The sequence below is a fragment of the Balaenoptera acutorostrata genome, chromosome 1 (assembly GCF_949987535.1).
Source record: "Balaenoptera acutorostrata chromosome 1, mBalAcu1.1, whole genome shotgun sequence".
Classification (NCBI taxonomy): Eukaryota; Metazoa; Chordata; class Mammalia; order Artiodactyla; family Balaenopteridae; genus Balaenoptera; species Balaenoptera acutorostrata.
The window spans coordinates 98,510,716-98,536,562 of NC_080064.1; the positions used below are offsets into that span (position 1 = coordinate 98,510,716).

Here is a 25,847-nt window from a genome sequence, read left to right on the forward strand (position 1 = left end):
GGTGGGTGGGTTTGTGAATGACCAACCAACCGCCTCCCAGCCCAGACTTGAACTCCTTCGTGCTGACTGGAGGAAACTGCAGGTAGAAGGAGCACCAGCCTTTTGAATTCTGCATTTCAATCCTGGCTCTGCCATTTGAAAGCTGTGTGGGGAGAGGGTATAAAGTCCATTGGCTATGAGGTTTACATAACTATCTCCCATCCATTAAAATTTTTCCCCTTTCCTTCCCAGTTCCTAGGATCCCTTTATCTCTCCTCTTGTGCAGCCAGTCAGAACTCAAAATTCTTCTTACTTTATTTTGCAAAGCAATTTTGTTTTCTTTGTTTCATTTATTGCTCTCTAAACCAGATCCTGAGACATAACTTTTCAGAATTGAGCGACTATGTAAGTGTTATGCTAACAACAACAATAACATTCTTCTCCAAAAGGAATTCTGTCTCCAGCTTTAATACAACATTGATTTTTTTTTTTTTTTCCTCATGGCTTCTCTGGTGGTTCTTCACTCTACACTTCCCTACCTCCCTTGCTCCTCAAGATAACCTAAAATGATGAGAGAGCCAAACTGGCCTGCCATCTCTACAGACTTTTCCCTGAAGATCATGTATGACTTTGTAATTCATTGAAGATCCTTAGATATTTCTACATTTAGAAATCTAAAATGACTGATTTCGGGCTTCCCTGGTAGCACAGTGGTTAAGAATCCACCTGCCAATGCAGGGGACACGGGTTCGAGTCCTGGTCCAGGAAGATCCACGTGCCACGGAGCAGCTAAGCTCGGGCGCCACAACTTCTGAGCCTGTGCTCTAGACCCTGTGAGCCACAACTACTGAGCCTATGTGCCACAGTTACTGAAGCCCGCATGCCTAGAGCCCGTGCTCCGCAACAAGAGAAGCCACTGCAATGAGAAGCCCGTGCACTGCAACAAAGACCCAATGCAGCCAAAAATAAATAAATAAATAAATAAAATAAAATGACTGATTTCCCCAGTGCTTCAAACTTCTGGCAGGAAAAACATATTAATCCAAGTCCCCAGGGGTGGAATACTCCTCACAGGCCATTTTTCAAACAATCTGAAACCAAACATGCCCACCCTTCTTCCCTCCATCTTCCTCCTGTGTCTTTCTTTCAATCAGCTTGTTAATGAAGTCTTCCAAAATCAGTCTGCCATCTTGCCAACGTCATAGCAGTACATGTGTATTATATACATCTGCCAAACACTGGCGGGGGCTGGGGGGAAGGGGCGGTTTTGTAACAAAATTGCAAAAAGCAATCTATGATAGAAATTGTCCATCACCAACTTAACATTCTTCCTGCAGCATGCCCCTTCTACTCTGCCAATAGAACCTTGATGTGTTTAGCTACCAGTAGAAATCTTTTGACTTTAGGGAGAGAAGATCTCTTACTCTGGCCATAAGGAATGAATTGCAATTTGCCTGGACCACACATAGTAATCTCATTCTCCTAAGGTTGGCTACGTGACCCAATGAGATATGAGGGGAAGTTTGCTGGATGGGGTTTCCAAGAAAGTTTTTGCTTTCTTGGGTAAAAAGGGACAAACTCAACTGGGGGTCCCTTTTGTCCCTTTGCCATTGCTTCTTTCCTGGAATACTGACATCATGCCTGGAAGTACAGCAGCCATCTTGGGACCATGAGGCACAGGAAAAAGGACAAAGATACAATCTGTTATGTATGGTTTAAGAGAAAGATAGCAAGACCCTGGGATACTAATGGTAAGCTTGAGTAGCTGACCATCCCTGGTCTAATCAGTTATGTGAAACAAGCCTTCATTTGTTTATGTCCTTAGGTTTTCTGTCATATGTATCTAAATGCAGTCCTAACTGATATATAGTTCTTGCTCTCAAGAAATATTTAACGGCTCTTGAGAGCCATTAATGTATATGCATCTTGCCATCAATCTTGATTCCAAATTCAGTGCATGAAAAGAATCCCATTTGCTCTACTATCAAAATATATCCCAGATTCCAACCACTTCCCACTGCCCTGCTGCTACCTGGTTTAAGCCACCATCCTCTCTCAGAATAATGTAGTATTCTCTTGACAGACCACCTGTGTCTGTTCTTTTGCCTCTTCAGTCTATTCTCAACACAGCAGCCAAAGTGATTCCATAAAATGTAAGTCAGACGGTATCACTCCTCCCATCAAAACCCTCCGATGGTGTCCATGTTACTCAGCTTAGAAGCCAAACTCCTTAGAATGACCTACAGGGCACCTGCATGATTTTGCTCCTGGTTTTAGATAGTTTCTGTTACTCCACCTTCAAGTTCACTGTTATTTTCTTCTTCAGGCTCTAATCTACTTTTATGTCCATCCAGTGAATTTATCATTTTGAATATTGTAGTTTTCAGCTCTTGAGGTTCCAATTTTTTACGGTTTCTCTCTCTCTCTTCATTACATTGACTGAAATAAAAATGCACAGTATGAGAGATGTGAGTTTCAGTCTTATTTGGGGACTTACTGAGGACTATGACCCTGGAGACAGTGTCTCAGATGGCTCTGAGGAACTTCTTGGAAGAGGTAGGGGGGAGGCCAGCGTATATGTGATTTTAGAGAAGGGGTACATGCAATCAAGCACACATCTTGGTGGAAGCTTGCTACTAGTCAAGAGGAACAGCTATGATTAGTGCTTTTCTAAGTATGGAAAGATACAAGAATCCAGGTTCATAAAATTTTCTCCTGAAAATATCTGACTCTCTGAAGGCCTGTTCTGCCCGTTTTCCCAGAGCACAGTGTGCCCTGTTCCTGATCTCTGCCCTAAACTCCTTTCAGGGTGTGTTGAAGGTCAGTGACTTCAGTGGCTAATGACTCAATCATCGTAGAGCCGGATGGTGAGTAAAATTCTTTAGTTGTCAATTATATTTATGTTTCCCTTTAAGTCCTTGAATATACTGATTATAGCTGCTTTAAGGCCTTTGCATGTCAATCTCCATTTTCTAGGCCTGTTTTTATTTACACATTTTCATCCTGGTTATTAGTCATCCTTCCTGTATTTTGGCATATCTAGTAATTTTTTATTGGATGCTGAACACTGTAACTGTTATGTCACTGAATGGGTAGATTTTGTTGGCAGGCAGTCAATTTACTGGCAGATTGGCTTGAGTGTTTTGCAACTTGTGTTCAGGCTTTGTTAGGGACGGTCTCGTGCGGTTGTTTAGCTTTCAGCTCTCTAGTGGTGTTTTTTTCCTTGGTGATGGATCTTCACCCATTCTTCTGGAGTTTCACCCTTGGTACGTACAGCTTGGCATTCAGCAAAGATTCAGAGGAACCACACAGATTTCTGAAGCTCTTTTTCTGTATTGCTCCCTTGTCTCTGGGATGCTATTGCACAATTTCCATACATCCCAGCCTCTTCCAACTCCAATCTTTGTCCTCTCAGCTCAGTGAGACCACCACGCTCTTCATAGGCCCCCCTTCCTTGTGCTGCAATCTGGAAATGGTCCCAGGGCAGAAATCCGGGGCAGCAGTAGGGTTCACCTCATTTGCTTTCCTTCTGTCTGGGTTCACAGTCCCGCACTGCGTGTTGCCTACTGCCTGCAAATGATGGTTTCACATCTTTAAACTAGTTCTCTAGTTTATGGCACGAGGGTTACTCAGTCATAACTGGAAGTGGTCACAAACCCTTCCTAAATATGTAGTGCACTTCAGCCTCTGTGCTAGTTACTAGGATATGAAGTTGAATGTAAGTACAACTTACACGTGGTAGAGGAAATGAAACTCAGAGCGGGGAGATAATTTGCCTAAGACAAAGCTGTTGTTGGTACCAGGAGGAGTGTCCAGGTGTTCTACATTCTCATGCTGTTTATGCGCAAGCCATATCATTTTTCCCTCAGCTTAGCTCCTCTGAGCACTTTCTCCCCCTCAGTCCCTGTCTTCTAACATTTGGAATACTGACTCCTTCAACCAGCTCCCCTCCAACACCTCCCCAACCCCTCTTTCAGACTAGCTGGGAAAGTTCTTTCAGGCCCACATGTAACAGACCATTTAGAAGGATTGAGACCCATGCCATCATGAGGCAGTGGGTTAAGCTTTGTGATTCTCTCCACTTGGACATCTGTTTCAGATTTGCCCCAAAGGCCCTTCACGCCAACATGCAACAAGATGAGCCCATGTCGAGGAAATTGTGCCAAAAATAGCAACGCCTAAGCAAATGGGATTCATCAAAAAATAAGTAGAGTAATAAACATCTGCCTCTGTGTGTCAGGCCCCAAGGGGCTGAGGGTCACAAATAAAAGGCCTCTTTTCTCCAGGAGCATTCATTCAAGGGACTGGCGTTGGCAGACACCTCCTGCTGTTGGTTTTTCAGGGTCTGCCTCAGATACAGATGTCCCCGTTTCCCAAGGTCATGCCCTTACCAGGGTAGCCCACATCTGGGGACAAAATTAGGTGGGAGGTTAAAGGTCCAGGTATTTTAGTCTGAAGCAGGACAACTCAGATGGACACCACTTGTTCTAGAGCTCCTGACCAGGTTGGCCGAAGCTTTGTCAAGGCTGTGTCATGACTCAGCTTCTCCCTCTGCCCTGTCCTGCCCCTTCTCCCTTCCTTTCACAGGTGATGATTCCTGATAAACGACTTGTGCCCAAGCTCTGACTCCACATCTGTAACCAGACTACCTAAGCTGTGACGTAGGAAGCCACCACTGGACTTTGGCAGCTACATAGAGTCCAAGTTCCCTGCAGCCAGGGCCTCAAGGTCAGGCAGTGGGCGATGACCCCACAGGAAGGTCACCCCAATACACAGGTTCTGGCTCCTCACAACTCTCCACCTCCCTTCTTTACCAGTGTGACAGAAAATTGAAATGAACATCCAGAATATATTGGAAAATAACATTAGATATTTACTGAGTGTACATTCTGATCCAGGCACTATACTAAATGCTTCACATGTGCGATCAAATTTAATCCCCACAGGCAATCCCACACAGGAGGTCATCTTATTGTCCCTATTCTCTAAAGAACTTTCCTCTTCCCTGGCCTGTGTCTGCAAAACGTTGGGGCAGGTCCATGGGCAGGTGATGTATGATTATCTCAGGCCCCCTCCAGGAATCTGGCCCCAACTTCTAGAGCATGAGCCCCTCACAACAGCTTCCTTTCATGTCTGGCTGGTGCTTACGTCCTTCTTTTCCTCGTTCCTCCCCCAACTTTCAATTCTTCAGATCTGGCAGCTCCCCGCACGGGGCCCACTGACAAATCAGAGGCACTTTCAGAGCTCCACCCCCGCCCTCAAAACTAGGAAGGCGAGAAGCGCTCAGCCCACATCCTGTATTTGAGCCCAGTTCCCACCAGTGGTTCAACCTAGGCAAGTCTTTATGCAACAGCTTTCAGCTTCCCTCCAGCTTAGCAACCACCCACTTGGGGCCCCAAGAGGTCACTCATTCACTCATCCGTTTATCAATGATGCACTACAGTGGTGGACCTACTGTGGACAGGGGCCGGCTGGAAGGACACAGATGAATGACCTGTTCATTTATTCTTACACTCGTTTATTTAATAATGACTTACTGAGATCCTATTCTGTTTGGAGCACAAGTCCTAGAAATATGTGGGGGGAGAGCAGGGAAGCAAGAAACAGTCTTTATTTATTTATTATCGAAGTAGAGTTGATTTACAATGTTGTGTTACTTTCTGCTGTACAGCAAAGTGATTCAGTTATACATACATATACATTCATTTTTATATCCTTTTCCATTATGGTTTATCACAGGCTATTGAATATAGTTCCCTGTGCTGTACAGTAGGACCTTGTTGTTTATCCATTCTATATATACTAGTTTGTATCTGCTAACCCCAAACTCCCACTCCATCCATCCCCAACTCCCCCTCACCCTTGGCAACCACAGGTCTGTTCTCTATGTCTGTGAGTCTCTTTCTGTAAGAAACAGTCCTGACCTTACACTCCACTTAGCGGAAGGGAGAAGGGCTACAGTCCATGATTAAACTACTTTACCATAGTCCCGTCTCACACACAAAGTCCAGAAGAATGGGCAAGACATTTTTAGTTCAGGTTTAACAGCAAAAGGGGTTCTCAGAGAGGTGGGTAGTTCTTTTGGGGGGCTGAGTCTTTCTATTTAGATCCTCTGGGTGCGTCACAGGCCAGTTCCTCTCACCAAGGAGCAAATACCTCTGTCTGAACCTGCTCTCTCCCCTCCCACTAAATGAGGACACTTGGCCTCATTTAGCCTCCCTCCCAGCGTCCTGCCCCGTAGTTGGGCCTCTCTCAGCACACATCCCATGTGTCTCCAGGCTGATGTGCTGAAAGAGCCTGTCTCTTCCTCTGACTTGAGGCACATTAACAAAAGCCCCCTCAGTTACACCAAGTGTAGGCCTGAACCAGGTCCCAGAAAGCAAGGTGGGAGGTGCCAAGCCTCAGGAATGTGTGCAAGTTGGGACAAACAAGAAAAACCCATTTTGCCATATTTAGAACAGAACATTTCTTTATCCTTTTTCTGCATTTTCCCCTTCTAACTTCCCTGGCGTTCTGCCTCTGCTTCGTCCATTTTTCCAGTCCATACCTATTTCCACAGTGAGCTGGGTCACGGACTCATTCCTATATCCCTATTCCTATCCCCATTCACCCTCCCAGCTTTTGGGAGACATTCTCTATCCCAGCAAGAGACTTGAGGGGTTGGGGGACACAGCACCTTCTCAGGCCACAAGCCCAGGTTGAGCCACCCACAAACCACCACGAGAGGGCGCTACTCCCCCTTGCCTCCTGCTGCCAAGGCACTCTCCCAGTCCAGGCTGGTGGTGGTTCAGCCCAAGTGCAAGGGCCTGGACACAGAATTCTACCTGGACCAGTGACAGTGCCTCACTTTCCTCACTGGCTAATAAAAAACCATCTTTCACTTTTTTTTTTCAATAAAAACATATGTATTGCCCATTCCACTTATTTTCCACTTCTTTTTTTTTTTAACATGTTTATTGGAGTATAATTGCTTTACAATGTTGTGTTAGTTTCTGCTGTATAACAAAGTGAATCAGCTATACATATACATATATCCCCATATCTCCTCCCTCTTGCATCTCCCTCCCACCCTCCCTATCCCACCCCTTTAGGTGGTCACAAAGCACCGGGCTGATCACCCTGTGCTATGCAGCTGATTCCCACTAGCTATCTATTTTACATTTGGTAGTGTATATATGTCCATGTCACTCTCTCACTTCGTCCCAGCTTACCCTTCCCCACTCCCCGTGACCTCAAGTCTATTCTCTACGTCTGCGTCTTTATTCCTGTCCTGGCCCCAGGTTCTTCATAACCTTTTTTTTTAATTTTTAGATTCCATATATATGTGTTAGCATACGGTACTTGTTTTTCTCTTTCTGACTTACTTCACTCTGTAGGACAGACTCTAGGTCCATCCACCTCACTACAAATAACTCAATTTTGTTTCTTTTTATGGCTGAGTAAAATTCTGTTGTATATATGTGCCACATCTTCTTTATCCACTCATCTGTCGATGGACACTTAGGTTGATTCCATGTCCTGGCTATTGTAAATAGTACTGCAGTGAACATTGTGGTACATGACTATTCTTGAATTATGGTTTTTTCAGGGTATATGCCCAGTAGTGAGATTGCTGGGTCGTCATATGGTAGTTCTATTTTTAGTTTTTTAAGGAACCTCCATACTGTTCTCCATAGTGGCTGCATCCATTTACATTCCCACCAACAGTGCAAGAGGGTTCCCTTTTCTCCACACCCTCTCCAGCATTTATTGATTGTAGGTTTTTTGATGATGGCCATTCTGACCAGTATGAGGTGATTGTAGCTTTGACTGTAGCTTTGATTTGCATTTCTCTAATGATTAGTGATGTTGAGCTTCCTTTCATGTGTTTGTTGGCAATCTGTATATCTTCTTTGGAGAAATGTCTATTTAGGTCTTCTGCCCATTTTTGGATTGGGTTGTTTGTTTTTTGGATATTGAGCTGCATGAGCTACTTGTAAATTTTGGAGATTAATCTTTTGTCAGTTACTTCATTAGCAATTATTTTCTCCCATTCTGAGGGTTGTTTTTTCGTCTTGTTTATGGTTTCCTTTGCTGTGCAAAAGCTTTTAAGTTTCATTAGGTCCCATTTGTTTATTATCGTTTTTATTTCCATTTCTCTAGGAGGTGGGTCAGAAAGGATGTTGCTGTGATTTATGTCATAGAGTGTTCTGCCTATGTTTTCCTCTAAGAGTTTGATAGTGTCTGGCCTTACATTTAGGTCTTTAATCCATTTTGAGTTTATTTTTGTGTATGGTGTTAGCGAGTGTTCTAATTTCATTCTTTTACATGTAGCTGTCCAGTTTTCCCAGCACCACTTATTGAAGAGGTTGTCTTTTCTCCATTGTATATTCTTGTCTTCTTTATAAAAAACAAGGTGACCATATGTGCATGGGTTTATCTTTGGGCTTTCTATCCTGTTCCATTGATCTATATTTCTGTTTTTGTGCCAGTACCATACTGTCTTGATTACTGTAGCTTTGTAGTATAGTCTGAAGTCTGGGAGCCTGATTCCTCCAGCTCTGTTTTTCTTTCTCAAGATTGCTTTGGCTATTCAGGGTATTTTGTGTTTCCACGCAAATTGTGAAATTTTTTGTTCTAGTTCTGTGAAAAATGCCATTGGTAGTTTGATACATCCTTCATTTTTATTTCCTCCTGTGGCAGAACTGAGTTCTGAATTTCCTCCTCAAGCAAATCCCTGAAAAGCTTATTTCTGACCAAACCTTGGGTTAATAAGTATAGTTTTTTCCACCTTTAGGGATTCAGGTCTTCCCTGGGGTTTGAAACAGAGCTAGATCTTCCCTTCCTGGGTCCCTGTAAATCAAGCTGACCCAGAGTTGGCATTGAAATCTGGCCTTATAACCAAAATGAACATCCTCACGCTCCCCCCATCTGGTGATTCTCAGTTCCTATGATGCTCATAAAGTCTCTCAGTCACTCTTGCTCCCACCCGGAGACTTGCTTGAGATTTGGCTGCAGTGCACGTTTCTGACTCTTCTCTGCACCCTAGCAAAGCCAATGTCCTCTTTCTAATCCTGTCTGAAAGCTTGCTTTCTGAAGGAAGCCAGCCCGGTTCCTCCCAGGGCACTGCAGCCATTCTCTAGCCACAGTCCTCCATTCCATTTGCACTGCTGTGCTATGTGTATTTTATTCCCTATTCCATCATCCTGCATCTGACACAGGTCTCACCTATGTCCTCTTTCCTGGGTTAGATGCAGAAGCTATAAATAAAGATCGACAGATCAGACTTCAAAAAAATATTTTTAATTGCACAAAGAAAATATAAACAAAATATAAAGTGAACAAAATGGGAAAAATATAAAATAAATATGAGAGAGAAAAGATTAATGTGTATATAATAGAGAGGAAATTCCTAAAAAGCAATACCAAAAAGAAGGACAATCCACTAGGAATGGGCAGGCAATAGTATTGGCCAATAAACAAATAACATAATTGCTCAATGTTTAATTTTAATATAAATTAAAAATAAGACATCATTGCTTAATATAAAAGATATAAAAGACTGATAATAGCTATTATTTGTTAGAATGTGGGTGATGGGCCCACTCCACATATTGTTGGAGGGAGTATAAACTGAGGAACATTTTGAAGACTAGTATAGAAGTAGTAAATGCATGTTTTTTTGGTACAAACTCATGTCATTGCAGTATTTACTGTAATCGTGAAATTTGGAAACTAAAACATCCATCAGTGGGTAATTGTAGCTGTTGAAAAAGGCATATAAATTGATATATCTTCACTGGTGACACATAAGGATGCTTTATCACAAACTGTTGAGTGCACGTATGTGCATATGTGTGTGTGTGTGTGTCTGTGTGTGTGGAGAGAGAAAGAGGAGAGTTGAGAATGATATACCTTATAGCCACTATGGAGAACACTATGGAGGTTTCTTAAAAAACTAAAAATAGAACTACCATATGACCCAGAAATCCCACTCCTAGGCATATACCTGGCAAAAACAATAATTTGAAGAGATACATGCACCTCAATGTTCATTGCAGCACTATTTACAATAACCAGGACATGGAAGCAAACTAAATGTCCATTGAGGGATGAATGGATAAAGAAGATGTGGTACATATATACAATGGAATATTACTCAGCCATAAAAAGAATGAAATAATGCCATTTGCAGCTACATGTATGGACCTAGGGATTGTCAAACTGAGTGAAGTAAGTCAGACAAAGACAAATATCATATGATATCACTTATATGTGGAATCTAAAAAAAAATGGAACAAATGAACTTATTTACAAAACAGAAATAGAATCATAGATGTAGGAAACAAACTTATGGTTATCGAGGGGGAAAGGAGAGGGAGGGATAAATTGGGAGATCGGGATTGACATATACACACTATTATATATGAAACACATAACTATTAAGAACCTATTGTATAGCACAGGGAACTCCACTCAATACTCTGTAATGACCTATATGGGAAAAGAATCTGAAAAAGAGTAGATAAATGTATATGTATAACTGATTCACTTTGCTGCACAACAGAAACTAACACAACATTGTAAATCAACTATTCTACAATAAAAATTAATTAAAAAAAGAATGATATATACTAAACTGTTACAGTGGTTTCTTTAGAGAATGACTAAGTACTTTCATTTTCTGCTTTATATACTTTCTTATATACTTTCATTTTCTTTAGGGTTTTAGTGCAGAGTACATTTGCTAGAATTATAATTTTTTTTCAAATTTTCAGTTTTGGGTACAAAGAAACAATTCATTTATGCATTTGTCTCCACCACTAAGGACATAAGTTATTGGAAAGCTGGAACCATATCATAATAATATTTATAAAGTAGATGACATAAACATTCCATTAATCTATTTTGAATTGGTTTTCTTTTATACAGTTTAAAAGCTGATGTTCTGTTTAGGATGTACAGCATTCCCCCCTTACCCACGGGGTATAAGTTCCAAGACCACCAGTGAATGACAGAAACAGTGGATAGCACTGAACCCTATATATACTATGTTTTTTTTTTTCCTATACAAACATACCTATTGTAAAGTTTAGTTTATAAGTTAGGCACAGTAAGATAATATCTTAATCGCCAGCATCATTACTCTTGCACTTTGGGGCTATTATTAAGTAAAATAAGGGTTACTTGAACAGAAGCCCTTCAATACCAGGACAGTTGATCTGATATCCAAGAAGGGTATTAAGTGACTAAATGGGCGGAAGCGGATACAACACAGATATGCTGAACAAAGTAATGATTCACACACCAGGTGGGCTGGAGAGGGATGGCCTAAGATTTTATCACGCTACTCAGAACAGCTCTCAATTTTAAACTTATGAGTTGTTTATTTCTGGAATTTTCCATTTAATATTTTCAGACACTGTTTGACCACAGGTAACTGAAACCATGGAAAATGAAACCAGGGAAAGCAAAACCATGGATGAGAAGGGACTACTGTACTTCATTTCCCATAGTATTATACTTAGCTGTATAGTTGACCCTTAAATACCGTGGAGGTCAGGGAGGCCAGCCCGCTGCACAGTAAAAAAATCTACATAAAACCTTACAATTGGCCCTCTGTATCCATGGTTTTACATCTGAAGATTCAACCACAGATTACGTAGCACTGTAGTATGTGTTTATTGAAAAAATTCGCATATAAGTGGACCCATATAGTTCAAACCTGTGTTGTTCAAGGGTCATCTGTATTTACAAATCTGTCTTCATAAGTACAGGTTCCTTGAGGCAGATCACATGCATCCCCTGTGGGCCTCTAGAAGTTCATTGCAAAGTGTCGACTTTGCATTAAGTTTGCTGAACTTGTTGGATGGTGAGTGACTGCAAAACTTACTCCCTGCTCAGGCTTCAACCCTTCCACCCATATTCTCCTTCTCTTCCACAGTAGAGCTTTGAGTTTAGAACATACTAATGTCTCTTGTGAGAGCATGAATCTAGTAAGGAATGTCTCTAATTTAAGCTTTGAGTCAAAATAGACAATGGAGCAGAAGACCCTGCTTGGGACAGAATCCACAACTTGGACCTGGAAGGAGACTTGTTTAAGCAGAAGGTCTGCACACAAATGTCATGACTTTGATAATGAAAACCAAAATATGTTTGCTCTTTTAGTCTTGGGGGCAAATTTATTATTTTCCAGAATTAAAATAAAGGGAGAAAAAAGATACATCTCTTCTACCAACATAATAAAGCATAATAGCAGGAAAGAAGAGATGAATCCTGAATTACTTTCTTTAGGATATCGTCCATGAGGCTGGCCATCTGATTAAAATACTGAGATGAACATGTGCAAAGAAATGCAAGCGAGTGTGCAATTCACAGGTACACTCACAAAATGCTAGGGTTACCTTTTCTAGCAAGGCAGGAAATACTCACTATAGGAGGGGAAGACCTCAGTTCAAACTGAATAAATTATTAGTCAAATAAACTAGATTAGGTGATGTGATCTTGTGGAAATATCAAAGATACCAAATTGAAATTAGGAGGTTGGGGGTTTGATTTCAGGTTCTGTCTTTAATTAGGTGTAGGATCTTGAACCTGTAATTAAACATTTCTGGGCCATGATTTTCTCTTCTCTAAAATGAGGAAATTAAAATTGATAAGTAGTTTTCAAAATTTTTGTTGTTGTTTTGAAAATTCCAGAACACTTTCTTCAAATGTAAGTTTAGAGAAGCTCCATGTATACAAACATAAAAATGAAACTACTCTAATTGAAGCTGGTATGGGTGCCTGGAACCATCTGTTCCCACAAGGCTGCCTTTGGTCGGAACCCAGGGAACTCCAGACTCCACGAAGCTCAGTGTAAAAGTTGCTGGACAGGATAATCCTTGGAATCACTTTAATTTCTGACTGGCTGCAACTCAAGGACCCTAATAAAATTAATTGCTAAAAGTTACAAATTCGGACATTATGTTGGGCATAGATTTTAGCCTGGGAAACATGGAGGCACCAACATCCAGTGATGACATGGTTAGTTATTTTTCACACCTTGGTTGCCCTGTGTCAGAAAATCTTCTATAAGTACTAGAAAATTTCTATAAGAAATTTTCTATAAGTCAAATCTAGTTTATTTGACTAATTATAAGCAACTGAAAAGGTCCTAATAGATCATTTTTCTACTGAAACGATTGAAACCTAATTCTGATTTTTATAGTAAGTCCCCTACTTTACCAAGCTCTAACTAAGCAAATGTGATTATCTTAGAATAAACTCAAATTTGTCTTTTCCCAGGCTACCTATCTCTGACTGTAGCTAGTTCAGCACTCGTCTAATGACAACTACTTGGGAACCATTGATCTACCCTAGTTTCAAAATTATGAAGCTCTGTATTCACCCAAAAAACAAGCACACTGGTTTTCTGTATAAATCCTCAGATCTCCATACTGCTTTCTCCTAAACAAATAGATGAACAAACAAAAATGTTTTCCAAAGTCTCATTTTAATTTGCAAGGAGATTGAAATCTTTTGTATGCATAATGGTAATATTATACACAATAATAATATTTTTCTCTGCTCTGTTTTGTAAACCTCACTGAAGAAACCAGAATAAAGTTAAAGCTTTCCACACCATTTTCTTGACCCCCTCTCAGTGGGCTGAGCTGAGTGATTTTCATATTGACTCAGGTTCTGTAGGCTTCTGGAGCCATGGAGAATCAGAATAGGTAGGAATGAACTCCTGACAGATCAAGTTCCATGGTAAATGTTAATAAATATGACTGAGTCAGCAAAATGGTGGAATAGAAGGCTTCAGCCCTCATCCCCCCACAGAAACACTGAAATGACAATCATTCATGGATGAAAATACCTGCATAAGGGCTCCAGAATCCAGGTGAGAGATTGCAGAACCCGAGTAGAACACAGAAACGAAAAAAAGACACATTGAAGAGGGTAGGGGGGACAGTTTTATTTTACCTGTGTCACCTCTCTCCCAAGCCTACACAGCACCAAGAGAGATGCCTCACCTCATACTTAAGATGGCTTCTATTACAAAACCCAAAAGATAACAAATGTTGATGAAGATGTGGAGAAAAAGGACCACTTGTACAATGTTAGTGGGAATAAAAATTGATGCAGCCACTATGGAAAACAGTATGGAGTTTCCTCAAAAAATTAAAAATAGAACTACCACATGATCCAGCAATTCCACTTCTAGATATATATCCAAAGGAATGAAGTCAGGATCTTGAAGATCCTGAACTCACATATTCATTGGAATATTATTCACAATAGCCGAGACAAGGAAGTGACATTCATCAACAGATAAATAGGTAAAGAAATGTGGTCTGTACATACAAAGAAATATTATTCAGCCTTAAAAAAAGGGAAACCCCACCATTTGTGACAACATGGATGAACCTGGAGGACATTATGCTAAGTTAAGTAAGTCAGACACAGAAGAACAAATTCTGCATGATACCACTTATAAAATGAATCTAAAATAGTCAAACTCATAGAAACAGAGACTGGAAGGGTAGTTGCCAGGGGCTGGGGGAAGGGGGAAAAAAGAAGGTATTAGTCAAGTGTACAAAGTTTTCATTACACAGATGTGTATGTCCTAGAGACCTATTGTACAGTATATATAGTTAACAACATCGTAGACTTAATTTGTTACGAGAATAGATCTTATGTTAAGTGTTCTTATCACAATATAATAATAATAATAGGGCTGGAGGAAACTTTTGGAGATGATGGATAGGTTTAAGGCATTGATTGTGGTGATGGTTTCATGGGTGTATACTTATCTCCAAACTCATCAAGTTGTATATATTAATTATGCACAGCTTTTTATATGTAAAAATGAAATAAAATACAACAGAAAAACATGACCAAGCCCAAGTTCTTCTCTAATTCACAGATACATTTTTTTTTTAAATTTATTTATTTATTTATTTTTGGCTCTGTTGGGTCTTCGTTTCTGTGCGAGGGCTTTCTCTTCTTGCGGCAAGTGGGGGCCACTCTTCATTGCGGTGCGCGGGCCTCTCACTATCGCGGCCTCTCTTGTTGCGGAGCACAGGCTCCAGACGCGCAGGCTCAGTAGTTGTGGCTCACGGGCCTAGCTGCTCCGCGGCATGTGGGATCTTCCCAGACCAGGGCTCGAACCCGTGTCCCCTGCATTGGCAGGCAGATTCTCAACCACTGCGCCACCAGGGAAGCCCCCACAGATACATTTTTTAAAGTGTTATCTTGTTCCAGGGCACATCCAAGCACTTTAAAAAGTGACATTTATTGTGTTTTCTTCCTGATCACAAAAGTGCTGCATGATCATTAAGGAAAACGTGGAAATTACAAGGCCTCTGGATTCTTTGATTGCACCAAAAGGAAAGCCAAGCATCCTTCTCCATCCTGTCCTGTTCTCAGGATCCAAGTCGTATCCTTCTCCATCCTGACCCCCTCTCTTCATCCAGGGATGGCTTCAAGAACTCATTTAACCTATTGGTCAATTAGTATCTTAAAGGTCAACTCAATATTAACTCCTCCAAAATTAAAACTATTGCTTTTGGTGTACACTTTCCCCCTCTACAACATGGCATGATGAATGTTAGCTTTAATATTCTATGATTTGGTAGCAATAAAAAATGACTCCAGTTCACATTTTATTTTATTATCTTGGGGCTATATTTCACATCTAACTCATCTGAGAGGGTCCCTTTAGATGTGGACCCATGCAGAAGAAAATGTTCTCAAGAAATGCATGTGGCATAATATAACGTTATATATTTTAAAAAACAGAAACAAAAGTGTATATGAGATGTGCTACAATGTTAAACTGCAGATTCATCAATGAACAGAATATAGGGGCAGAGAATAAAGAAACTTACCTAGTAAGTTTGCTACCTGAAAGTGGCATTTCAAATCAGTTAAGAAAAGATGAATTTTTCATAAATAATATTAAAGCATGTAGCTAACTATTTGGGAAAAAAGCTCCATCCACATTCATTAAAGAAAAAATTAACTCCATATAGGTCAAAGATCAAAATGTAAAAAATAAATGACAAAGTGTTAGAAGAAAACATAAGTAATTTTAAAAAATATAATCTTGGGTTTAAAAGGCCTGTTTGCTTAAGCAAGATACCAAAGCCAGAACTCATAAAAAAAAAAAAAAGATTGATTTTAACTACATATAAATTAAAAACATTGTGGGCAAAAGCACCACAAACAAAATTAAAAAAAAAAAAACTAAGAAAATATATTTGCAACACATTTGACAAAGCTCTAATACACTTTATATATAAAGTCACGGCTAATTTATTTATGGTATAGAGTTCTTTCAAATAAAAAGGAAAATCCAATAGAAAAGTAGACAAAAAAAATATGCACGCAGTGCTCTGACAATGAAATGCAAATGATTCATAAATGTAAACAATAACACTCATTTAAAAGAGTGCAAATTAAAACAATGAGGTAACATCTGTCACCTATGAAATTGGCAGAGATAACAAAGTTGAAAGATGTGCAAAGTCTTTGGAAGGCAGTTTTACAATAACTTTCAAAATTTAAAAATTCAAATACCCTTTGACCTATCAATTCTACTGCTAGGGATTTCTCCTAGAGGTAGACTCCTACACATATAAAGAATAGATATTTTCATGGATGTTCATTTTAGCTTTGTTTTAAATAACAAAAGTATCTAGGGATAAGCTAAATGTTCATCAATAGGAAATGATTAAGTAAATGAAGGTATAGCCATACAATGGAATGCTATGAAGCCAGTAAAAAGACTGAGTTAGATAGGGACTGATTTGGAAGGATATCTAGGTATATTAAGTGGGAAAAATGTAAAGAAAATGAATATTTTATGCTCCTATTTATACATAACACTAGATTTCTTAAAAGGTGAACAAGAATGGCTGGTACAGTGAACTAGCAGGACGTACCAGTTAGAATCATCAAAGCAACTTTACTTTTGGCTCTGGTCCCTTTAAGTTTGCTGCTCAGTGGAGATGGTTCTACCCTCTTCCTGGATTTTTCTTCTGACTTGCAGGTAATAAAAGTTCTACAGTCAATATAAGTTACAAACACAATTCAGTTTACTAGCCAGTCCCAGATGATAACCAAGACTCCAAGCTTGACTGAATGTTAAATCTGATCCTCTTCCCCAGCCCAGCTTGCTATGGGATGCCGCTTGAACCCACTTTCCTTTTCTCTTTTCTTGCTTTACTCTTCTGCCCCCTCATTTTCCATCTTGCTGTTTTGATTTCTGAACCAGCTTTAGCCAAAGCCAGGGGAGGGAGAAGAGTGGCAAGAGGAATAGGATAGTTGTCACTTAACTGGTGTGGGCTTAAGAGGGCTTCATGCCTCCAGGGCCTGGCAGATGTTTCAAGCTGACATTTTTCCCTCCTGAGAGAATTTGTGCTTTTTCCTCCAGCCACTGGTTCCCATCTGTCCCTGCTTTTCAGGTATGTCCCTCCAAACAGCAGACTTTCTCTGTTGGGGTCATATTGCTCTTCCTTGGGCAGAATTTAAGATGGATCCAGGTCATTTTTCTTTTCTGCGTGGCCCACGTCTGATATATGAGAAACAGCAGGCTCAAGGCCAGAGAGAAGTCTCCTGGGACTAACACAGAGCAAGAGAACAGAGTCAGGAAAAGTGAGAGACAGAGACACACCCACAGAGAAAGCCAGGAGACTGGAGAGGTGGTCAGGGAGCAGATCGTGTAGGGCCTGGGAGATCTGGGTTGCTAATTCGTGCCTGGGTTTATTGTTTGGGGAATGTGAAGTCCCTATGAAGTCCAGCTCTGCTTTCACGAAGCTTGCCAAAATGTGATCACTTTGAGATAGATGAGGCAGGATCAGTATCTTCAATCCCAATTTAGAGATGGCCAGACTGAAACCAGAGAGCTAGTTAGTGAACAAAAGGCCACTAGACAGGACTGTGACCTGGGACTTGAACCTAGATCTCCCGACCCTAAGCCCACCACACTGCAAACTGCTTTCTCAAGGGTGTAAGATGTTAAAGAAAACCAGAGCTGGACAGTAATTAAAGAGGTAAAAATAGCTTTTATTCAGGAGATATTATAAGAGGGGAAAGGAGACCTCAGTATCGTACTGGGCTCAATTCTAGATACAGCAGAGGCAAGTGGGGATGTATAGCCAAGGAACAGGTTGCAGGTGTGGGTTGGTGGATGGAAAAAGAGGGAACATTAGAGCTAGGGAGATTCTTGCTAAACTGACTCAACAGAACTCTTGCTGAAGGCAGGCCAGGGTGACCAGATATCACCTGGGGGATGGTAGGGGGAGGAGGAATTTGATCAAATATTGAAGAAGATCTGATATCAAGGGTGGGGCAGTCTCATTAAACTGACTTAGGATTCTCTTTTTAAACATCTTTATTGGAGTATAATTGCTTTATATTGTTGTGTTAGTCTCTGCTGTATAACAAAGTGAATCAGTTGTACGTATACACATATCCCCATATCCCCTCCCTCTTGTGTCTCCCTCCCACCCTCCCTATTCCCCCCCAAGGTGGTCACAAAGCATGGAGCTGATCTCCCTGTGCTATGCTGATCTCCCTGTGCTATGCAGCTGCTTCCCACTAGCTATCTATTTTACATTTGGCAGTGTATATATGTTCATGCCACTCTCTCACTTCGTCCCATCTTACCCTTCCCCCTCTCCGTGTCCTCAAGTCCATGACTTAGGATTCTTGCTAAAACTGCACTCTGCAAAGATAGGCACAGAAGTCCAATGTCAAAGTCTAGTTGAGAAGAGGGTTCAGAGGAGTCTGGCTAAAGTTTGGTCAAGGAGCGTCTTTGTTAAAGGGAGCTCCATTACCCTGCAGAAAAGTCTGCAGAGAACCCAATCTTCCTCTACCCAATCCAATCAATTTTCTGGCCCAACAATCCTTCCTCTCCTCTTTTGTTCCAAAAGAGACAGGGGTTGGGATAGATAAGTGGTGAGAAAATACTGGGGAACGGAAGACTATTTCAGGATTTCTGTGAAAAATATGTTGTGCAATGGCAATTACTTCCTCTTTCCAAGAAACACCTGTATTGCTTCTACCCAGGTTCCACCGCATGGTTGATTCTTCTACATTACGCTTGGAATTTATCAACTCTGTAATCCTGTTTCTGAGTAACCATAACTTTGATGGGCTGGACATAGCTGGATTTACCCAGATCTGAAAGACAACACTTGTTTCACTGTGCTGATTCATGTAAGGCAAACACTGTGGTACCCTTAGTACCTTAACAAATGGAACCCATGGCCACACCAGGAGAAAAAAAGGAAGAGATTGGCTCTGGCTTGAAGACAGTCCCTTCCTTCCAGAAGCCCCCACTGATGAAGGAAAAGCCCTTGGTCCTAGTTTAGGGCAAGGACAACATCAAAGAACAGAGCCTCCTTACACAATAAACAACACTGAAATAAAGCAACACCCACATAAAAGATTGTGGGGCCATAGAATCTCCTGAGCACTGAAAGAGTCTCATAGATGTTCTATCAGATAGATTAGAGAAACCATTAGGAGGAAACTCAGATAGTTTTTCCTGGGTACAACGTGACTGGTTGTCCTCCTACCTAATGTGGAGATTCCTTGACCACAAGGCAGGAGGCATCCCCATGTGGAAATGGGGGGGAAAGATTTGATCTTTCCATCTAATGCTGTTCTAGAAACGTCCTATCAAGCAAGAACTTTAGCGCTGTCCTCTGGGAGGGAAAATTGACCTCTTCTAGGGTTTTTTTTTTGTTTTCATAGGAGTTAGCAGAAGACTTTCAGCAGGACTTTGTAAAATCCACCAAAGAAAGGCTTCTCTTGACTGCAGGAGTTTCTGCAGGGAGGCATATGATTGACAACAGCTATCAGATCAAGGAATTGGTAAAGTAAGTGCATTGGAGCACCCCCTCCATCTCTCTGCCTCCAGCCTGGCCCATGCAAGTGATGCGTGCCAGTATGTCTGAGGGATGAAGGGAAGAGGGAGAGCATGAAGGTCACTATCCTAACCACATCATCCAGGCAGGAACTTTTCCTTTATGGCTTATTTCAATCCCTCTAACAGCACCCAAAGCCCTAAACAAATATGTATACAGTTGACCCTTGAACAAAGCGAGGGTTAACCCACATGTAATTTATAGTTAGCCCTTTGTATCCATGTTTCCTCCACATCTGTGGATTCACCCAACCACAGACCATGTAGCACTGCAGTATTTACTGTTGAAAAATACCCTTGTACAAGTGGACTGTGCAATTCAAACCCACAATGTTCAAGGGTCAACAGTAGTTGCTCCCATCTCTGCTCATCACAGAATCTTTTCCTTTGCTTTTGGCAATCTAGAGAACTGGATTTCATCAACCTCCTGTCCTTTGACTTCCATGGGTCTTGGGAAAAGCCTCTCATCACTGGCCACAGTAGCCCTCTGAGAAAGTAGCAGCTGGACAGAGGGACAAGCTCCTACTACAATGTGGTGAATTATAAGGAGGAAGTGTGGTGGGACACTGGCTGTGGGGCAAGCTGAGGACAGTGCAGAGTTATTTCTGTCTTGAACTGAGGAGGAGATGTGTTGCCAGAGGGACTCAGGTAACGCTGGAATCTGGTGAGAACAGGGAAAATGCTTTCACCAGGCACAGTAAAATGTCACCAGGAAAATGTCAGAGGACCTCATATTTGAAGCACCCTAAGCTTTGTCTCTGGCCCAAGGTGTCAGCCACCCCAGTCTTCTCTTAATTCTCATCTTTGATACATTTCCTAGTGCCCACATGGATGTACAGGACTTGATACTCTCCTGTGTCTGTCCACATTCCCTATTAATTTGATCTTCAAAATAATCCTTTGAGGTTGGCTGGTCAGGAAGCATTACTCTCACTTCACAGATGATGAAATGGAAGCCTGGCAAATTAATTGGCTCAAATTAATTGGTTCAAGGTCATGCTGATGTGAAGGTCCTGAAAAGTGGTGGCAAATGAAAAATGCAAGGGAAAAATGTCATTAACAAAACAATTTTATTGTTGTGGTACATATATATAGATGTGTATTCTTAAAATTGGGTGAGAGAAAATGTTGTCTGGGTTGCATATTTCCAGGCCTTCATGTTTAAAATTACAAAATGGGTCAGTCCAAACCTGGGCATTCTGATTTCTAGTCTGGGGTTTTCTAGAACTCCGTATGATCGTGTCACATCAAGTTCCCTTCATTCCTTCCTCTCCATTGATTATTTTTAAGGATAAGGAGACATATCCTTATCTTCTCTAACCCCTTATTCTGTTCTGGAGGGCATTAAGGCCCCAACTAGCCTCTGACCTCTTACCTAGCCTCTTGGGTCTGATGTCATTGTGAGGCCCCACAGACTAGGGTCTGACAGCCACCCCCCCCCCACCCACCTTCATCAGTAACACAATTAGCCATAGTGTAGACAAACTCCATAGGCAATTGACTCAAAGGGGAAAGAAAGCTGGTGACAACTTTGATTTCATGTTTTCTAGGTCACTTGCCTGATTCCTTTCGTGACCCATTGTTCAGTTTTCTTTCACGATTAGAAAAAGCTGAATTGGTCTCTTAGTGCTGAAGAGCATTAAGTGCATTAGAATAAGCACTCTGGTTCTAGTGGGACCCTCCATAGTCACTGATGTAGAAAAGGAATCAAGGCGTCACTTCTGTGAATTTGGGCTGGAGGCTCAGAAAGCTGCCACCTTTCTTTCCCATACACACTGTGCCTCAGTCTACTTCTCTTTCTAGGAATATGCTGTGGGATACTGGATAAACAAAGGGATGCCTGTGGAGAAGGTGGTCATGGGCATCCCAATGTATGGACGTTCCTCTACACTGGCCTCTGCAGAAAACACCTTGGGGGACCCTGCCTCTGGTCCTGGGGCTGCTGGCCCCATCACCAAGTTTTCAGGCTTCCTGGCTTATCATGAGATACCTAGACCCACCCTGTGCCTTCAGCTGCCCCCATCTCTGGGTAGGGGTTCCAGCTTCAATCTGACAATAATAAAGTATCACATCCTGAGTGCTGGGAAGGGAAGTATGGAGTACTATTGGAGCATGTAAGAAAAGCTCCTCCCTCTGACTTGGGAGGGGGTCGGGGAATGCTTCCTGGAGGGAGTGACGTTAGCTGACATCTGGAGAGGAGGTGGAACCAGTGAGGAGTGGGGATGGGTGGAGCAGGTATGGGAGACTGAAAAGGGAGACTGCCCTAGGTTTTTGACTTGGGCAACTATGTGGATGGTAATGCCATTTTTACTGAGTTGGGGTAGGAAGGAGCAGAGTGGGCATTGGTCTCAATCATGAGATCAGTTTTTGGTCATTCTGAGTTTGAGGAGCAAGTGGGACATCCAAATGCCTGTGGGACATATAGATAAAAAGTGAGTGGTTAGGTATATGGGTTTGGATCACAGGAGGTCAGTCTGTGCTAGAGATGTAGATTCTAAAATCATCAGCATAAAGATGGTATTTGAAGCCAAAGCGTGAGATGTGACAAAACCCAAGGACCTCCTGCACCTAAGAGGTAGGCAGAAGAGGAGCCCATTAAGGAAACTGACAAGATCAACAGAAGGTAGGCAGAACCCATACTGTTCTGTGCCAAAAACCTTGGAGAAGAGGGTGTTTCAAGAAGAGAGGAGTGGTCAAATGTGTCAGATTCTGTTCGGAAGTCAGACAGACTTAACATCACAGAGATAACAATCAAAGGTGTTCGGCTGATTAGACTAGCATTTCTTTCTGCCCCTCAATCTGAAAAAAAAATTTTTTTTTTAATGTATAGGAAACACTAAGAATCAAACAATAATTCAACCAAGAGAATCTCTTGGAACCCTGCCATATCACAAAGACTGGGTACTGTGAGAGCTAGAAATAAGTAATTCTTCATCCTTGTCTCAAAGGGCTTACTGTCAAGGTGGAAAGAATGTAGAATGCATTCATAATATAACTAGTTAAATACGAGTTTAAAAACAGGATAACTATGGGGAATTCCCTGGCAGTCCAGTGGTTAGGACTCAGTGCTTTCACTGCTGAGGGCTCAGGTTCAATCCCTGGTTGGGGAACTAAGATCCTGCAAGCTGCGTAGTGTGGCCCCCCCCCCCAAAAAAACTTTAAAAAAACCCAAAGATAACTATAATAGTTAATAAAATTATGTAGGTCTTGCAAAATGAGATGTGATTAAGTGGCCAATGTGGAGGGTCATGAGTTCAAAGATGGGTAACAGGGGAAGAGAGATACATGCTGGCCCTTGAAGGATGGGAAGGAGTTGGATCAGGTAAGGAAAGAATAATATCCTACATCTTGGTTTCCCCCTGGAGTCCTAGTCTAGCCTCTTGTCACTGGCGTGGGCAAGCTATACACCCATGCTGAGGGACTTGGCATCCACTGAGGTACTCAGTGAGTGTAATGTTCAATTTTCCCTCTCTTCTCACACAGGGGAATGGTTGAGGCACCTTGTTCAGTTGGCAAGGGGAAAGGGGCATGGGTCACCATGGTAGTCCTCACTGAATCATTTAATATAAGGGATAAGAGAAGTCAGTGCTCAGAATCTGCTGGTAGGATTTTAGTACGGACCACTGGATACACACTCCCCTATTTCATGGAAACTTTAATTTGATTGTTCAGTTTACCACCCTAGATCATTATAACTTTGACAAACTGGTATTTGCTTAAATATTCAACTTTCCATTTTCTACCCTCTTTGAGGCAAACGTGAGTGTAAATAATCTAAGAAAAGTAAGCAAGATCCAAAATGAGTTTTCTACGTGACCTTAAAGTACATTTTTTTCCACTGAAGATTTATCTCTTTTAGTAGCTCTTACTTATGCTAACAGAAAGAGAAAATAGCTGATGATAAAAGTGGGGATCCCAACACAGGCACGTTGGGAAGGGGAAAGGGGAGAGGGAGAGCAGCGGGATTGAAGCAGGGATAATCTACAAGGTGGGGGGAATGACAGTGATGGTCATTGTAACGCTATGTATTTATAAAGCACTTTACTGTTTTCAAAGTTGTTTTTTTCCTAACGTGTGTTAGTTCATTTGATCCTAACAACAATATGGTTAGATAGGTGTATAGGAGACATAATTATAATAGTTTCCATTTTGCAAATGAAGAAATGGGAAGATTTACTGGTCAGTGCTGAGGTCTGATGTGGAACTCAAGTACTGTCTGCCCTCTAGCTGTTTGTGGCTCCTCCTGATGAGGACTTAGCACAAAGAATTCCCAAAGGTTCACCTTGGACCATCCATTCTGTATGCTGTATCTGGTCATTTCTCTCATTGATCCCCGGAGTGAAGATTCTGTTGTCCCCAAGACCCTAGTGTCTTACCTGCCCCTTCTATTTCTAAATTTCAAGAAGAACCCATTACTGACCCTCTTGTTCCTCCTTCCCCTGCCAGATCTGCCAGTTCCTGAAAGGGGCCAAGATCACGAGGCTCCAGGATCATCAGGTTCCCTATGCAGTCGAGGGGAACCAGTGGGTGAGCTATGATGATGTGGAGAGCATGGAGACCAAGGTAGGTAGGCAAGAGGCTCTGGGACAGCAGAACACTCATGCGGTGGGGAATGGGGTGTGAGGTCAAATGCCTTAGTAGTCTGTGTGGAAGGAAAGAAGCCTCTGGGGCTCCATTCTTGGATGGGATCCAGTGGCCTCTGTGGCTCAAACCTAGTAGTGACTCTAAGCCACACCTGTGAGCACCTATGGTACATGTGGGAGAGGTGGAAAGGACGCAAGGAAGAATTAAGAATAAGGGGAGAGGGCTTCCCTGGTGGCGCAGTGGTTGAGAATCTGCCTGCCAATGCAGGGGACACGGGTTCGAGCCCTGGTCTGGGAAGATCCCACATGCCGCGGAGCAAATGGGCCCCGTGAGTCACAACTACTGAGCCTGCGCGTCTGGAGCCTGTGCTCCGCAACAAGAGAGGCCGCGACAGTGAGAGGCCCGCGCACCGCGATGAAGAGTGGCCCCCGCTTGCCACAACTAGAGAAAGCCCTCGCACAGAAACAAAGACCCAACACACCCAAAAATAAATAAATTAAAAAAAAAAAAAAAAAAAAGACCAGCTGGGAATTCCCTGGCAGTCCAGTGGTTAGGACTCCGTGCTTCCACTGTAGGGGGCACGGGTTTGATCCCTGGTCGGGGAATTAAGATCCCGCATGCAGCGCAGGGCAGTCAAAAAAAAAAAAAAAAAAAGAAGAAGAAGGGGAGAAGCGAGGAGTGGAGAGGAGGTAGGAGGAGGAGAAGGGAGAGGGAACAAAGGAGACATTGGTGCCTATATAGAGTAGTTACCCACCCCCCCCCCCCCACCCCCGGTTGATCATCTCAGGACAAACCCTTCCGTCCTTCTCATGGATTACCTCTCTAGGAGACTCCAAATTTCTGAGCCTACCAGTTCTTAGATCTTGCTAAGACCTTTGTTTGCCTTCCAGGCTTAGAGCAGGACAAAGGCATCAATGTAATTGACAACCCAATTGTAATTCAAATCTTGCTAGTGGCTTCCTAGTTCCTACTCCTCATCCCGGAGCCTCTAGTGTTTCAGAGCCTCCAAGAACACTGAACCTAGGGTGTGGTTATTCCATGAGAAGTGGTTAATAGTGGGTGGCCCTCTCTTCATTTTATAAGCCTCCCTAAGCGACCTTTCCCTTCAGGGAATCCATGACTCCATAGGCTATAAGTCTACTTCTGCACTCTAAGCTCAAACCCTCATCTGAGCCTGACTTGGGTCTTGGGCCTTTAACAGTCTCTTCTAACCTCTGTATGCCCTTCTGTGCCACCTCAGGTTCAGTTCCTAAAGAATCTAAACCTGGGAGGGGCCATGATCTGGTCCATTGACATGGATGACTTTACCAGCAAATCCTGCAGCCAGGGCCCCTACCCCCTCGTTCAAGCTGTCAAGAGAAGCCTTGGCTCCCTAGGAAGATAA

At 42.1% G+C, this 25,847-nt stretch overlaps 1 protein-coding gene across 1 annotated transcript; it reads left to right on the plus strand.

Annotated features, from left to right (window-relative positions):
* The first annotated feature begins 18,967 nt into the window (after positions 1–18,967).
* On the plus strand, positions 18,968–25,847 carry CHI3L2 (chitinase 3 like 2). Its single transcript, XM_007198415.2, is given in 7 exon segments — positions 18,968–19,109; positions 19,112–19,167; positions 19,708–19,832; positions 20,285–20,414; positions 21,683–21,863; positions 24,324–24,442; positions 25,704–25,847. Coding segments are annotated over 7 exon segments (897 nt in total).